Raw genomic sequence first — 15,659 nt, 5'->3', positions numbered from 1 at the left:
CAAAGTCACACAGCAGCTGCTTCAGCTCCCATGTTTCACATCCATGCACCAGCCTCTTCTGTCCCTTTTATTAAGGAGCGAAAGTTTCAGATTATATCCACTTAGCTCTCTCTAGCTGGAAGAGAAAATGGGTAAGGTTAGTGTTTAGCTTTCATGGCCTCTAAAATAAAAGTGAGCAAGGGAGAAGAGACAGAGGGTGCTGGGTAACCCTTACTTACTATGAAGGTCTGCTGTAGTACATAGGAGTAATGGAAAAAGTATGGACTTTTAGCATCAGGCAACCTGATTCTAACCCTGCTTTCAGCTTGACTTGGCCAGTTAAGATTCACTCCCTGAATCTCAGTGTCCTTATCTGTAAAACTGGAATGATACCACCCAGTTTGGAGTCGTTTTGGGGATTAGATGACAGAGCATATGCAAAGCACTTTGCACAGAGTGGGCATCACACAAGTATTATGTGTTTCCTTTCACAGATGTATTCATGCATTTGAATGTTACTGAGCATCTGCTTAGGTAGAAAGCACCAGGGCAGGTATTGGCAGAGTGGTGAGACTTAGTCATATGGGGCCCTGTTTCTAAAAGACAGCATCTAGCAAGAAAGATAGGTATCAAACAAGCACTTTGGTCGTGCCATATTAAGTTGCCGTTCTTTTAGATTTAAAAAATGGTCAAATATCATAAATATTATATGGTTCAGAGTGAACCATATAATATTCTGTAAATTATAGTGATGTATATGTATAATGAATGTTTCAATAAAACAGAAAGCAGGAAATCCTAACCTAGTCCATGGGGCAAAGAAGGCCTCCCTGAAAGTGATGTGTGAAACATGAGTAGGATTCAGCGGGATAGGGAAATAACTCAGATGAGGAAACAGAAGATTTCATTCTGGGAACCAAAATATGGGCTGTACAGAAAAAGAAAGACATACTCTGTCTTTTATTATTCCAGTGATGAGCTCTCCAGGTAATGAATGACTGATAGCTAGCTTAAAGTATACTCATCCAAAGAGGATTTGCACTTGAAGAGTTGTTCATTAGTCCAAAGGCACACATTTCTAATGGTGGGATTTTAGCAGAGGAATTGAAGCCTCCTAAGATTAAGGAGCAGTGGCTGTTTAGGGTGATTGTCAGGCCAGCACTCATCACAGACACACAGTATAAAGGCATGGAGTTTTTCACACGCCAAATGATGCTTCAACAGGGAGCTGTTTTCTTTCAACAGGGCAATGCCTTCCAGGGCCTTCGGGAAGCAGATGTTGTGGCAAGAGAGGAGGTCACTGAATTGATCCAACTCCAGGCGGAAAGAATTTCAGCCTTAAAGGAGGAGATTGCTCTTTTGCGTAGGAAAGGTGGTCTTATCCTCCCCCCCATTCAGTCTCCACGAGAGAAAGAGATGCAGCCCGTGGACCTTTGAGTTTGCTGTTTTTGCAAACCCATGCAAGATTTCTGACATAACTCACCTGAAGTTCTGTCTCCTTGTCATCTCCAACAATCTTATTACTTTAAAGTTAACTTGTTTGAAAGTCTAAAACCAGATCCAGTCACGTAGCTTTAAGAATCTCTCTACAATTTGGTTATCTTAGAACCGAATGCAGCACCCAACCTCTGTTATGAAACTGAATCATTTTAGATGTTTCGAACCTACTAGATTGAATATGAAGTCTCAGAAGGCTGTTTCATGATTGCTGTAAATCATCTGTAATATATTTTGTTTTAGGAAAATTCGATTTGGGGGTATGCTGAATTTTTAGCCATTGGCAAGAAAAACTATCATTCAGCAATTCGTGAGAAAACTTTGTTTTCTTGATCCTTAGAAAATAAATTTAGATGTCATTAAGTGTTCTCTGAGAGGATGCAGGAGAAAAAGACATTTTGCCAACTATATCTTAGAGCAGAACTGCAAATTTCAGTTTTGGCATTGTTGACTTCATAAAGCAGTTATTTGAGGGCTCGGGAGTCAGGAAATACAAACGGATATGGCAGAGCAGTTTGCTTTGGGTTGGCAGAAAGCAGGAAAATAACCAGCCTTCTTGGATAGCCCAGTTTTTGTAGACTCCTCAGTTCTGAGTGGAGCAGAGGGGTGTGCTTAATAAAATAGTCAATAAGGAGGCTTTTCTCTAAAGATTTCTGCAACTCCATCAGAATTCTAAGTTTTCCCCATAGTTTCTCATGTCCTCTGCCATTTTCTTCAGGTTTTACTTGGGCCATTTGCTGGTTTTGATATAGATGAGGAGACAATGAAATAGATTTACCTTAGAGATCATCTTTCACCATCACTTTTGATTACGCATAACATTTTAAACTAATTTAAGAGGATCCTTTTGGTTTGGGGCTAAGTGCTCATTGAAGCTCATGGCTGTAACCACTGAAGGATAATCTCACTGACATTTGGAATCCTGTTAGTAACAGAGCAATAGCTCTTTAGATTAAGACCTTTGTATTAATGAGCGACTCCATTGAGGCTGTTCCAGGATAAGCTGGTCACCGAGAAGGGTGGGTGAAGAAGGGAACATTGCATAAATATAGAAGGGAACTCAGCAATGCCAAGTCTTCCTCACCTGTGATTAACCTGCTAATCTGCCCCCCAAAATTAGATACAGGACTTGCTTTCTTTATACATCAGAATATTCTTAGAGGTGGCCACTTGGCCTATTTTCTTCCTACGATTCCTTCATACTCCTATTTAAGAGGTCAGAATACCTTATTGTTTTCACTTGTCACCATTAATTTCTGATGTAGTCACTTCTCTACTGGAGAGCACCCACTTATTTTTAAACAATCACTTTCTTTGTTATATATCCTAAACCATGTGTGCCTTTCGAGTATTTTTTAAAATATGCAAGTCACAGCCCTGAGTGTCTTATTTATTGTGGTAAAAAATTACCCCCAAACTTAGCTTGAAACAACAAACTTATGGTCGGACCCAGGAGTGAGAGGGTTTCTGAGGTCCAGGCATCTGGGGACAGCTTGGCCGGGTGTTCTGGCTCAGGGTCTCTCGTGGAGTTGCAGTCACACTAGGAGCTGGGGCTGCAGCCATCTGAAGCTTGGCTGGAGCTGGAGGGGCTACTAACAAATTCACTCCCTTGGCCATTAGGCAGGGCTTCAGTTCCTCGCCATGTGGGCCTCTCCATAGGGTTCTCGGGACATGACTTCTCCCAGAGCAAGTGATCCAAGAGTGAGGGAGAGAGCAAGAGAGAATGACGCACACAAGAGCCACAGTCTTTTACAGCCCAAACCCAGAAGTGACATAACCGTCACTATTGTCATATGGGTCACAGGCTGACCCTATGTGATGTGGGAGGGGGCTGAACAGGGTGTAAATGTCAGGTGAGGGTTACGGGGGCCTTCGTAGGCGCTGGCGGCTGCAAGCAGCAGCTACCTAGAGAGAGTGGCTGGTCTCTGAGAAAGGTCTAGAGGCGATATCATCCCCAGGGTAAGAGAATCAGGAGAAGTTATGTTATCTTCCTGGGCCTCATTACCTGACAACTGAAGGACTGGTAGAATGGATTCCTTCCCATTCTGAAATTCTGATTCTGATTGCAGCAAGAATGAACCTAGAGTCTATGGAAGAGCCACGTCAGGATTCGCTGCGCATTTCAACTGAGAGGAAAACTAATCGGGATAATTATTCCCAAACTGAGCTAGACTAAATCGCTAGTTAATTCTGCAGTATTCAGGGCTTCATTCCACATGTTTGTGGAATTGACAAGACAGTTAACACTCAAGACAGTTTATTTTGAATTGGACAAAATACGTTGATAGCTTTAGGTTCATTTCAACTTGATTCCAGGCTTAGTCTTAAATCTGTAGTTAAGTTAGAGCACCTGAATCTTTGGGAAGTTAAGCTTCAAACCCAAGTAGACCAGCAAGGTGTGGCATGGGTGGGTGGCTGGGCAGCTGTCCTGCTCCTGGCACACTTTCTTGCCTCCTGCTGTGCTCCCAGAGGAGCAGCCTCACCTCTGAGGGTGAGACCAAAAATCAGCCTACACTGAGTTACTTGTGGGTCAGTTGTTCATATAACTTGGCTATTCTGAACTCTCATCCATGGTATCGCCGATGATCAATCTCAGCATTAGAAGAGAAGGAAACCGCAGAGTCCAGCCGCTCTGTCACAACTTCAGTCAAGGAGTTGCTGGTGCCTGCCAGCCAGCCTGTCCCACCACAGCGGGCTCCCCACCGAGGGAGGTCTGTGAGCCATGCGCTAAACATTTCTTCAGAGCTAAAACCATTGAGTGCTATGATTCCAGTGCTGTGCAGAAAGCAGATGTTTCACATATCACGTCAGAAAAGTTCACCAAAATTCATTTTTCAACTACCTTAGATCATCAAGGAGAAAAAAACAAAGGAAAAAATGTAAAAAACCAGTGTGGCTAGAAGGTGAGTTACAGCTCAGATTGGGAGGCCTCTGGATAGCAAAGCAATGACTGAGAGCCTCAGCCCTACCCACTTCAGAAGTGAGCTCTGGGCCGTGATTCCAGGTTGTCTGAAATCACAGTATCTTATTTTTTCTCTTCTCTTCCCTGCTCTGCTTCTCATTTCCTATCATTTACCTGTTCCTTACAGTCCTTCTTTTTAAAAATATTTTTAAAATACTGCTTTCCTGAAAACCACGCTGCATTTCCACAAGTTCTCTCTGACATTGAGCTGTTGATGGAAAAAGGATGCAGAAGTCTGAGGAATAGCAGGTGCTATACTTATTTTGGCCAGCAGAGGATGCACTTGCCCTAAACAGTCAGAGTGACTCAATGCCCCGGGCTTCCCTAGGACCCTGTTTATCGAATTCTTTGTGTTTAGAAGCCAGGGTCTGGCCCCTACTTAATGAGATTGTCTCAAGTGGCATTTCATCTGTAACTCAATTTTACTGACATCTAGAAAATACAGCCCCCCCCCCGCCCAACCCTCTCCAGCCCCCAAACTCAAAAGTGTAGTAAGGTTTTCATTTGCAAGCATCAGTCTCCATCTAGTTCCACTTCCACATATAAAGATTTTAAAATTTCAATTAAAAGAAGAATCTATGGTTGATCCTTTGGTTGGACAACAGTATGTAAATGTTGATTTTAAACTAGTGAGTCAACTACTCTGGCAACGTTGGTGTATCTTTGGAAAGAAGGGAAGTCACCAAGTGAATTTATCACGCACCGTATGTCCATGTGTGGCACAGCACTTAGCTATAGTATTTTGGAGAAAATATTTGGTCTTCAACACACACCTATATAAAAAAGATTAGTTTTATGTCTTCAATATGACCTAAACTTCATCTCAAGTCCAGTTGGTAAGAGAACTGTGAATCTGTTTCTCCTGGTCTGTTGTACAACGGTTCCCTTGTGGACTAAACAGTAATGTGTTCTGTATGAATCCAAGCACAACTGACATTCACTGTCAAAAACAAAAACGAGAAACATTTGCTACCTTTTCCAGATCTCATTTCTGAAGGACCTGAAAATATTGTAAGTGGGTATCTTCTTCAAATACTCAGAGACTGAATTCTAACACCTAAAGAAAATGCTGACTCACACATGACTCAGTTGAAGGTTACAGGGAAGACTAAACATTTATTTAGAAGTTACAGTGTTTGTTTTTACAGAGATATGTTGCCACGGATTATTGATTCTGGAAGGTTTTTTAATGCTCATAGTGCTGTACACATCTTGGTCTGTTCTCATGGGCATCTTAGGAAAATGTTTCCAGTAGCACCGGATCCAGCCATCTGCGTGGGTGTCTCCAGGCTGTGATACTGTGACTCTTGCTTTTCAACCTCATGGTTGTGATGAACCTTGTGCCTGGGATCCTTCCTCTTGCCAGCTTATCTGTGGGCCTCCAGCAGCCTCGTCTGCCACTGCAGAGGCCCCAGGTTAGGAGTCTGTCCCGTGCCAGCCTGTGCGGTGCTTTCCTGGGTGACTCCTGTTAGGTGGCGGCTACTTTATTTTCCCTCTCCAAGCTCAACAGGTAGGATTCCTTATGTCTCTCCAGAATTATAAAACATATACATTTATTTACAAGTGCATAAATATATAAATATGGCTATAATAGAAAAATAAATACCAATTTTCTCTGTCTCTTCTTTTTAAAAAAAAAAAAATATATATATATATATATATAGTCTTTCTGGGATATTGGATTCTGCCTAAATTGTGGGAAGTGGTGTTTCAAAAGACACACACACTGGTGGCCCCGGGGAGAGCTGCATTCCAGGTTCCTGTCCTACGTAGGCCCCTGTGGGGTGCTGGGGACACCAGTCTCCTCCACCCACTTGGCAGGAGTCAGGACTGTCCACTTCTTCAACTGGTACAAGGCCCAAGCAGCATGGGGGCCCTGAGGGAAGGAAGAGTAGGAACCATTAAAATCCAGACTGACCGAGGAGCCAACACCCAGTGACACTGGGCCAATCTCTATCTGTGGTGGAGGTGGCTACACTGGCTCTGGAAAGGACAGAAACAACCGAGACAAGGGCACTTCTGTTCCCTCCAAGGTCTCTCATCGAAACAGGGAGGGCCACTTGCACCCATTTCCCGCTCATGCTGGGACCTTGGAGACTCCAGCACTGAGGCCACACCTACAGGAGCAGATGAAGTCAGTAGAGCCCGTGAAACGCAGAAGGAAGCCCTGCTCTGTGTTTAGGCTGCTCGTCCACCCTTTGCTATGGCTTCTGGTTACAATCATCCCACTCACAATCCAGTCCCCCCAGACTGACATGGTCCAGTTTAAATGATGCTGGGTCGAGCTTTAGGACCCAGCATCTTTTAAATTTAATCTCCTAGGGACAGGGTCCAGGATCTGCCTATACATGGGCATGTACACAGAGAAGCTAAGAAACATTAGTGGATCCACTGATTTCCAAGGAGACTAGCATGGAGACAGACAATGGGATGGGCTTAGTGTGAATGGCCCCAAACTCCTTGGAGAAAAAGTTCTGTGGAAGTACAAAGAGTTATGATGATGATGTTTGTAAGAATTTGGCTCCTTAATGACTGAGGCAACCTTATTCCTTAATTAAGAGACAAGCCTCAACAAAGCAAGGCATTTCAGAATGATTAGAGAATGCCTCTTAGTGTAATGAGTGGCAAATGGTATTTGTGAATGGCCTTGAAATGCAGAGACCAAAAAGGGCTTTTTCCTCTGAAATGGAGAAATGGCCTTTTTCTCAGAGGCTGAGGACTGCAGCTTATCATGTTGGAGTAGAACCCACCTGGACATCCCACAGACCTACTGGGCCTTCAGCAGTGAAGGCAAGTGGCCAGCCACCCTCGATGCCCCATCCTTCCCACATCAATGCTGTGGCTGGCTCCTTACCAAGCCCCACCTTTGCAGACTGTTACTACTGGCTTGTGGATGCCTACCTCATGTCACCCCCAGCCTGTCCAATTTCCCTGCCCTGCTTCTGCCACCAACCTGAGTGAAATGGAGGATCCCACATTGCTTCTAGGACGGGACTGTTGGGGGCTCTCCTCACCCCTGACTGGCCCACAGCAGCAGGCTGCTCCCGGCGTTGGCAGCAGTCGTGGCGGGGCTGCAGCAGCTGGTGAGTGGAGTCATCGGGCAGTGTGTATAAGAAAGAGCCCTCGTCCGGGCTAGACTCGGGATCCCTGCGGTGCACAAGCCCAGATGGGGAGGTGGGGCCGGGCAGAGTGGGCCTGTCGCCGCCCCCCCCCGCCCCCCCCGCTGGCTATCTCCCTGTCTGAGGGCATCAGAGCTGGTGAGAGCTCAGATGGGGCGAAGACTGCTTTCCCCTTTGAACATCGAGAGGTAGCACACCATCATTTCCACCGATCATTCTCGTTCATTTCCATTCTATTCCATGTGGGAGGATGTGAAGTTAGGTGTCCAGGGGCCCATGGGCAAAGTCAGTTGTGGTGGGTGCTGATCTGCCTAGTGGGGGAGGATTCCGAGATGCCAACCCATGCCCCCAGGCAGAAAGGGCATCGCAACTGCAAATGAAACAACTGCCTATTAGGGCAGCGGCTCAGAGGAGCATGATTGTCGGTTGCTGGACCCCTGCGTACAGCACTACTGCTTGGCTCTCAGTGACTGGCCTTGGATTTGAGGAGCTAAAGGGAAAGTGAGGCTGTGGGGCTTGGGAGTAAAAGGGGAGAGGCCTGGTTACCTGGTGATCTGGTGACTTTGGGGGTCATATCCATTGCCAAGATGGGTCCGCCTCAGCAGGCGGCTGGTGTCATTCTGCTGCTCAAAAGGAAGAGTAATGAGATGGCCACGCCGGGAAGTCCAGGTAACTTCCCAGTGTTCACGGATCAACAGGAGCATCTGCTCCTGACTAAACAAAGCCTGGCCCAGCAGCCCAGGCTGAGACCCTAGGAGGGAGGAGGCCCCCCAAGGCAGCCCAGTCACTCCCTCCTGGGTGTCCCATACCTGCCATCCACACCCAAGAGTGCACTACCTGCTGAAGCTCGCCTGGGCGGTGCTGCTGCGGCTTCATGCCTGGGTAGCCCACTGCAGCCGCGGGGCAGCCCCTATTCATGTGGATCCCATTAGCACAGGCCCGACCACTGATGCCACTGAGGTAGCGCTGTCCACTGGTCTGGTGGCCTGGGAGTCCTCCCAATGGCACCATAGTATATGGGCAGGAGGAAGGTGGAAGGGCACTTCGAGGAAAACCCAGGTCTGTTGTATGTTCTAGAAGGATAGAAAAACAAAGGTGTGCTTAGGCCAAGGGAGCCTGGGACGGGTTGGAAAAGCCCCACAATGATCTCAGGAGCTCCTGGCCACAGAGGGTCTAAGGATGTAGGCAGAGAGTTGACAGTGCCCAGGAGATGGAGAACGTTTTCTCTTAGAGTCTCCTTTGTGTGCCCACTTCTACCCGACACCTAGACTCTTCTGCAGGGAGAAGGGGGGGAGATACAGGGTCCAAGGCTTGGGGGCAGGGAGTGGCGAGTGAAAAGCAGCAACAATATTTAGAGGAGGCAAGCTGACCAGATGTCTTGCCATCGGAAGCAGAAATTAGTGACTGAAAGATTCCAGGATAGAGGGGAAAGCTGAAGGCAGCTCCACATGCAGCGAATAGGCAGGATGGACTCTAAGGAGGAACATGCGGTCAGAGGAGCAGCTTCGGACGCTAAAGAAGACAGCACTGCATAGGTCCCGAGCTCCAAAGGTGCAGAGAAGACAGCCCAACTTTCCCTCCTTCCTCCTCCCCAAGCCGAGGTCTGTTAGCTGGGGGGAGGGGTCCGGTCGTCGGGTGTTCTTTGACCTCAGAGACCTTCGGGGGACTCGGGCCTGAGCTTTCTGTGGACACAGACCTAGGCACAGGCCTCCGTAGTGGAGCCCCCATTTCCCGCCCAGGCTCCTCCCACTGAAAGCGTCACTCACTCACTTTGCTTAGACCAGGCCCTCCACAAGCAGAAGGGGATGAAGGTGACGATGATGAGAACGATGGAGCCCAGGACGACCCCGACAATCAGATAGGGCAGGTCACTGGAGCGAGCCACCATGGCCCCAGTGCCCATCGGCCGCTCTATGGTTTCAGGCGGGGGCGGCTGTGCTGGGGCCAGAGTCGGGGGTGGCAGTCGACCAGGCTGGCCAGAAGACTTCCGAGCTGTATTGCGGACAAAACTCACTTCAGCATATGTTTCTTTGATATTTCCTTCATAACAAATAGAAAAAAAAAAATACCCCCATTCCCTGGCTGTGGGAAGTGGGGGTCAAACTCACTAGATTGGGCCTCAAAATCTCTTATTTGAATGGTGTCCACACTTAGCATGAAATTGGCATCTAATGTGAAATCTGGTGGTGTGGCGGAGACCTGACCCTTACACTTCAAAGCAGAGCCTGAGATGTCTGTGAGCCATGCACTAGAGTTGGACCAGGTACTTCCAGCAGAAGTGGTGTAGTGCTTTTGGGAAGAACTGGTGAACTGTTGGAAGATAATATTTAAAATGCAGCAAGCCAGAAAAAGAATTGGGAATGGAAGAATTTACCCACACCCAAGAGTGTAAACCTGCTGGTGGACTGAGACGTGAAGTACTCCGTATTAGCATGGATCACAGCAGGGGGACGGGTGTTCCGGGACTCACGAGGACACGCAGTACATGTGAGATGCCAATTCAGAGGTGGAGTCAAGGCCATCAGCTCTTCACTTCAGCTTTGCTGAGTATTAGGAGGTGCATCTGACCCTGCTGGCCCTAGTGGCCGTCTTCTCCCCCAGCTTTTGGACTGTCCCCTGATGTTCCCCACCTCTCTGCTGCTCTGCACGCCCCTCCTTCCCTCTCTGTGCCGTCTGCCTCCGCAGACACTGGGAGGCCTCCCTGGTTCCCCTCTGTCTGTACTCTCTGCATATTCTCACCTAGTCCCATGACTTCCACCTATATCCTAAAGACCCCCAAACGAATCTCCCCACCCGGACACCCTGCCTGGGGCAGGAGCCCTGCTTCTTATCAGACACTTCATTTCAATGTCTCCAAAGAGCCAAAGACTCGGTAAGCCTCCAAGTGGTTTTACCTTGTTCCTTTCTCATGAAATCTGTTTCTCTTCTTGCTGTTGCCATTTCAGTAAGTGGCAGTACTTCCAGCTGGAAATTCCTTCCACTCTCTCCCAGCCCTAGTACGCAAGCAGCCCCTGGTCCCACCGACACCTCCTTAGAAAAGAGACTCAAACCCCTCCCTTCTCTTTAGAGCCCCAGTTCTCAACCCTCAGCCCATTCCCTGCAGTCACCAGTGACCCATCTCAACAGACAAATCCACGGACAGTCCTCCCCCACCTCACAGCCTCGAGTGGCCCCCGCCCTCCCTGGCTGCACCGGCTCATCTCACAGGATCCTCAGTGGCCTCCTTCCTGGGTATTCACTCCCATAACCTCCTTCCCAGTACCTGACACTCCAACCGTCTGGAGCTATGTCCAGCCTTGTCCCCCAGGCCACTCTCTCCTCACCCTGGCCTAAGATTCAGTCCTTCCAGCAGACCAGTGTGAAGGCTTTGTGAAGCCTCTTCCTCCCCCTGGGCACTCCCTGCACCCGGTGATCCAGGATTCTGGGCTGTGCATGTATCTGGCCTCCCTCCGGTGTGCATGACGGAAGAGGCCAGGGAGAGACACAGAGGCCTCAGGGAGGATCTGCTGAATGACTGAAAGCCAGTGAAGCAGAAGAGAGAATGCTGTTGCCTGTAGTCCCAGCTACTCCGGAGGCTGAGGCAGGAGAATGGCACAAAACCCGGGAGGCGGAGCTTGCAGTGAGCTGAGATCCGGCCACTGCACTCCAGCCCAGGAGACACAGCAAGACTCCGTCAAAAAAAAAAAAAAAAAAAAAAAAAAAAGAGAATGCTGTTGCCTTGATGAGAGGAAAATGTTGTTCTGTCCCTATTCCTATTCCTTTGTGATCCTCTCCTGATTATGTTCTTTGCAATACAACTGCTTTATCTCACTTTCAGTACCTGCAAAATGGAGATAATGCTCTCCCTCCATCTGACCAATGTGCAAATATTAACAAGTTACTATGTGACTATGTTTAGCATGTTTTAAGTGCAATAGAAAGGGTCTGGTCTTGTAGTTAAGATAATCCTGGCCCAAAGCATGCTCTACCCCTAACTGGCTGCATGGCCTTGGCTAAAGTATGCAGCTTCCTCATGGCCACTTCCTTTCCCATCTCATGCGATTGTAGTTCAGTTAAATAAACCAACCCATGGAAGCACCAAATATCATTGCTGGAATAAAGTATTTACAGGAAGTTTCCAACTTCAGAATGAGGTGTATCCCCTGATTTCATGGATGAGTTAATTACCAAGTTCCTTGAAGGTGTCATGATAGCCTATTTAGTATTAGGCACAGACAAATGAGTAGACAGCGAAGCATGACCAAGTCTGCCGTTATGTGGAAAACAGTCTTCCTGGAAAAGAGACCCAGCACCGCACAGGGAATGGTGACTTTGCCTTCCCTTGCTGGACACCAAGACAGGAGAGAGAACCCAAAACACTTCACCTTTGGTCTCACAGATCATCACGTTGCTGAACTCGCTCTCCCCTCCTTCATTGAAGCACTGCATCTTAATGTCGTAGGAGGTCTCTGGCTGCAGGTGGCTGATGGAGTGCCAGTACCTGTCCCCTGGGAAAGAGAGTCAGAGAATGGTGCATGGCAATGTGCACATGGTTTTCTTGATCCCAATCTCATCGTCAGACTCAGCTGGCGCAGTGTGTGGGGAAGGATGCCACTGACTGGCACAGGGGTGGCGTATGGAGGAACGCTGGAGGAAATGTTCTAGGCATCCACCCAGGTTGTCCCATCATCATGTGGATTCATGAAGTTGATAGCTTCAAGGGTATTATGAATGAGTCAATGACACGGAGCTCAGAGCTTTGTGTCACTCCAGACGCAGGTTTATGCTTCGCCAGATTTCACCAGCACCTTGTCCCCCATCCCAGAGGAGGAAATTATAGCACACAGAAGCTATAAACACAGAATTGTGTCTCACCTTCCACCATATCCTTCTTGTAGTCACTATCATTGTCACTGTCTGTGGGTCGATAATAGATATAAAAGCCATGGATTGGGGTGTTGTTGTTACTTGCTGGGATGTACTATAGGGAATGGAGAAGAAACAAGTTGACAATGGGCAGAGAAAACATCATCAAAGCAAAACCACTGGTGTGTGAAGCTTCCACCCCAGTCCAGAGTCTGAATTTCACTTGGGGCCCCTGGCAAAGGTTTCTAATGCTATCCCTGAGGTTCTCTGAAAAATGTTGTGAAGATCACTCATTATTTTATTTAGCCTAGACGTCCCTAAGCTTTTGAAGAGAAGAAACAAATTGCCATTTCTCCAAAGACTTCAATTGCTTCTGATCTCCCTGGACATGTGAGGGGCCCCTGTGGCTGAGAAGGGCCCCTGTGGTATCAGGGGAAGGGCAGCAAGGAGGGAGAGGTCTACCAGGTCAAGGCACCAGAATCAACAGGAGACCACTAGAGCAGCCCCAGCCACTAAGAGCCTTCCAAATTCCACTGATGCAGCTTTCAGGTGCCCTGCTTGGGGGAGTCTAATCCCCAGGCTCACAGGGAAGGGCGATTAGGCGAAGCCGTCTTCCGCTGCAGTCCACGGCCAGGCCCGCTTACCATCCACTTGAGCATGATGGTGGTCTCATTGACCGCGTCCGTGAAGGTGATGTAAGGACCTGCCACGGGCCTCTCGTACACGCGGCCGCTGTAGCCGGACACAACGTAGGGCCGAGAGGGGGCGCTGGGCTCACTCTCCCCCAGCATGTTCAGAGCCCGGACTCGAAACTTGTAGGAGGTGCCTGGTGAGAGGGACACTCACTGAACGCAGGAGCTGGGAAACACCTTCTGATTCTCCCATGGCCTTTCAAGGCCCAGGACCTGGAGGGTCTTCTGGGCAGCCCTTCCCCAAAGCAAGTTCTCGAAGGCCTCACAAGAACACCTGCCATTTTCAGAGCCAAGCTGCGGGGGAGATGGCTCTGGATGCTCTTCTGGAGGGAGGCGGAAGGCTTGTAGGACTGTGGTACACACCACAGACAGCAACACGGAGGCATGCTGGTGGGCGGGGCCTGGGCCGAGAGAAGGGGATCCCAGGCTCGTCATCCTCCTCCAGGTGGCCAGGGGCAGCTGGGGGATCAGGCCAAGGCCACAGCGTGGCCAGGCCCCTACCTTTCTCTAGGCCTGTGATCTCCACGGACAGCCGTGATGGGGGTATGGCGCTGGTGGCCAGAATCCAGTCTCCCACTTTCTTTAGCTTCTTGTACTCCACACGGAAGGACTGGATAGGGAACCCACCATTCCCACGGGGAATCCAGGTCACGTACACTGAGGTCTCGGAGGCCATGGAGATGGTGGGCCTGTCGGGAGCTTCTGGGGCTGGGAAAGACCGTACCCAGTAAGGAAGGAAGCAGGGTGAGATGACAGCTGGATGCCCACTGGGCCTGGCCTGCTCCTGACGGGTCCACGCCTGCCCACAGCCCTCCACCCACTGGTGTTCATGTCAGACCTCCCCATGGCTGCCCAGGCTGCCCTCTCCTGGGGGAAGGCTGTGAGCTAAGACCCCTTATGCTATCCTTCTGCAAAGCCGGAGTGTGGAGGCCCAAGGGCCACCGCTCTGGCCTCTGCTGCTCTCTAGATGCACCCAGTCAGCAATCCCAGCATCGATGCCAGCCTTTTATTTAAAAAGCTCCAAACTACATTTCCTCATTGTGGTTAAATGGGAGATGCCAAGAAAATGTCACAAAAACCCTGGACCTACAGAAGCAAGACCCCATTCAGCCACGGGAACAGGCCCTCTGAGGCAGTTCCAGTCCTGACTGCGGGTCCCGTCCCTGCTGCTCGGGGCTTACGGGAGAGGCGGCCGTGGTCGGGCTGGCTGCTGCTCTGGGGACTGGCTCCAGGGTCGTCTCTCTGGATCTGCTGCTCCTTGCTGGCCATGATCTCGGGTTTGGGCCGCCGTCCTGGGTGGAAATGGGTTGTGGTCAGCAAGGGAGAGAGCGGGCATTAGATCTCCCTCCCACAGAGTCCTTTTTGCCTGAGACTCTGCTGAGGGGCGTGACAAAGTGATGCAAATAAGCATCCAGGGCACTGAGGGTGTGGGCTCAGCCTCGGCCGACACTGGCTCTGTTGTGGTACTACTGCTGGCCCCTGTGTGAGAGAGGGACGAAGGGGTGCCAGAGAGGCCGGCTGGCGACTCTCCTGATGAGAGCTGGGACCTCAGCCTAACACACAAACCACAAGGAGGCGGTAGCTGGAAGGAAAGATGAAGTTCAGGTGAACAGCTGGGGCAAGGTGAGCAGGAATTCTCACCTGGGCCAGTGGAACTTGCTTAGACCCATGGAAACCCTAAGCAAGGGGCAATGTTTGACTCTCACCAGTTCGGAAGGTGACCATGGCTGTCTGGCCCTCGCCTGCACAGTTGTAAGCTGCCATCTCCACTTCATACAAGCTCCCGGGGTCGAGTCTGGTGAGGGTCAGGCGGTGCTGGTTGGCTGGAATGCCAGAGATGGTCCAATTGTCAGAGGAGTTTGTGACCTGCTGGAGAAGGTAGCTGGTATCAGGACTAGCATCTCAGCCTCGGGCTACGAGTGGGCTGTGGTTTGCAAGGAAAGCAGCGCTGAGCCCAGGAGGGCAGGAGAAGGGGAAGGACAATGGGCCAGGTGGGGGTTGGGGTGGCACAGACTCAGACTGACGCCCCTGGCTATGGGACACCAACCTCACTGGGACATTCGTGTCAGGCTCTCTGATCTCTCGTCTAATGATCTCATCAAATAAACCTCAGTGGGGAAGTCAGATAGCCTGACTGATAATTGCTGAGAACTCCTCCAAAGACCTTTTCTCCCTGTATTTCAAAGAATCTCCATGTTTTGCTTTCTTTCTCCTTCTGTAGATAAACCAAATGCAGTTCCCTCTGTTTATATTCTAATGAGACACAATGATGAGAAAGATAACAAAAGCATCAGCACCCATGAAATAGCAACATTTGCTAAGGGCTTACTCTGTGCTATACGTGGAACTAAGCAGTTTGTAGCCGCTACTTCCTTTTCCTCAAAATAGCCCAAGAGATTGGTGTTAATATTGTTCCCACTTCACAAATAGGGAGACTAAGGTTTAGAGAAATGAGCAATTTGCTCAAGGCCACATGGCTAGTGAGCACCGGAACTATGACTTGACTCCAAAGAGCATGCCCATCTTTGCACCCTATCCTGGGAAGAAGAGTCTGGGATCCAAAGT

At 49.3% G+C, this 15,659-nt stretch overlaps 2 protein-coding genes across 2 annotated transcripts in view; one reads left to right on the top strand and one right to left on the bottom strand.

Annotated features, from left to right (window-relative positions):
- The window catches only part of CFAP44 (cilia and flagella associated protein 44), a 153,147-nt gene extending 147,089 nt beyond the window's left edge, over positions 1–6,058 (top strand). Inside the window, exon 36 of the mRNA XM_023213354.1 lies at positions 1,225–6,058. Coding sequence (XP_023069122.1) covers positions 1,225–1,416 — 192 coding nt within the window. The 3' untranslated portion in view covers positions 1,417–6,058. The remainder of the gene's footprint in view (positions 1–1,224) is intronic.
- The window catches only part of BOC (BOC cell adhesion associated, oncogene regulated), a 75,659-nt gene continuing 65,527 nt past the window's right edge, over positions 5,528–15,659 (bottom strand). Inside the window, exons 10-20 of the mRNA XM_023213368.2 lie at positions 14,801–14,960; positions 14,276–14,386; positions 13,596–13,802; positions 13,047–13,228; positions 12,412–12,517; positions 11,922–12,044; positions 9,328–9,549; positions 8,395–8,630; positions 8,104–8,180; positions 7,392–7,585; positions 5,528–6,314 (exon numbers count right to left, since the gene is read on the bottom strand). Coding sequence (XP_023069136.1) covers positions 6,127–6,314; positions 7,392–7,585; positions 8,104–8,180; positions 8,395–8,630; positions 9,328–9,549; positions 11,922–12,044; positions 12,412–12,517; positions 13,047–13,228; positions 13,596–13,802; positions 14,276–14,386; positions 14,801–14,960 — 1,806 coding nt within the window. The 3' untranslated portion in view covers positions 5,528–6,126. The remainder of the gene's footprint in view (positions 6,315–7,391; positions 7,586–8,103; positions 8,181–8,394; positions 8,631–9,327; positions 9,550–11,921; positions 12,045–12,411; positions 12,518–13,046; positions 13,229–13,595; positions 13,803–14,275; positions 14,387–14,800; positions 14,961–15,659) is intronic.

This window comes from Piliocolobus tephrosceles, chromosome 2 (genome assembly GCF_002776525.5).
Source record: "Piliocolobus tephrosceles isolate RC106 chromosome 2, ASM277652v3, whole genome shotgun sequence".
Lineage (NCBI taxonomy): Eukaryota > Metazoa > Chordata > Mammalia > Primates > Cercopithecidae > Piliocolobus > Piliocolobus tephrosceles.
This window is presented reverse-complemented; position numbering and strand designations above follow the sequence as displayed.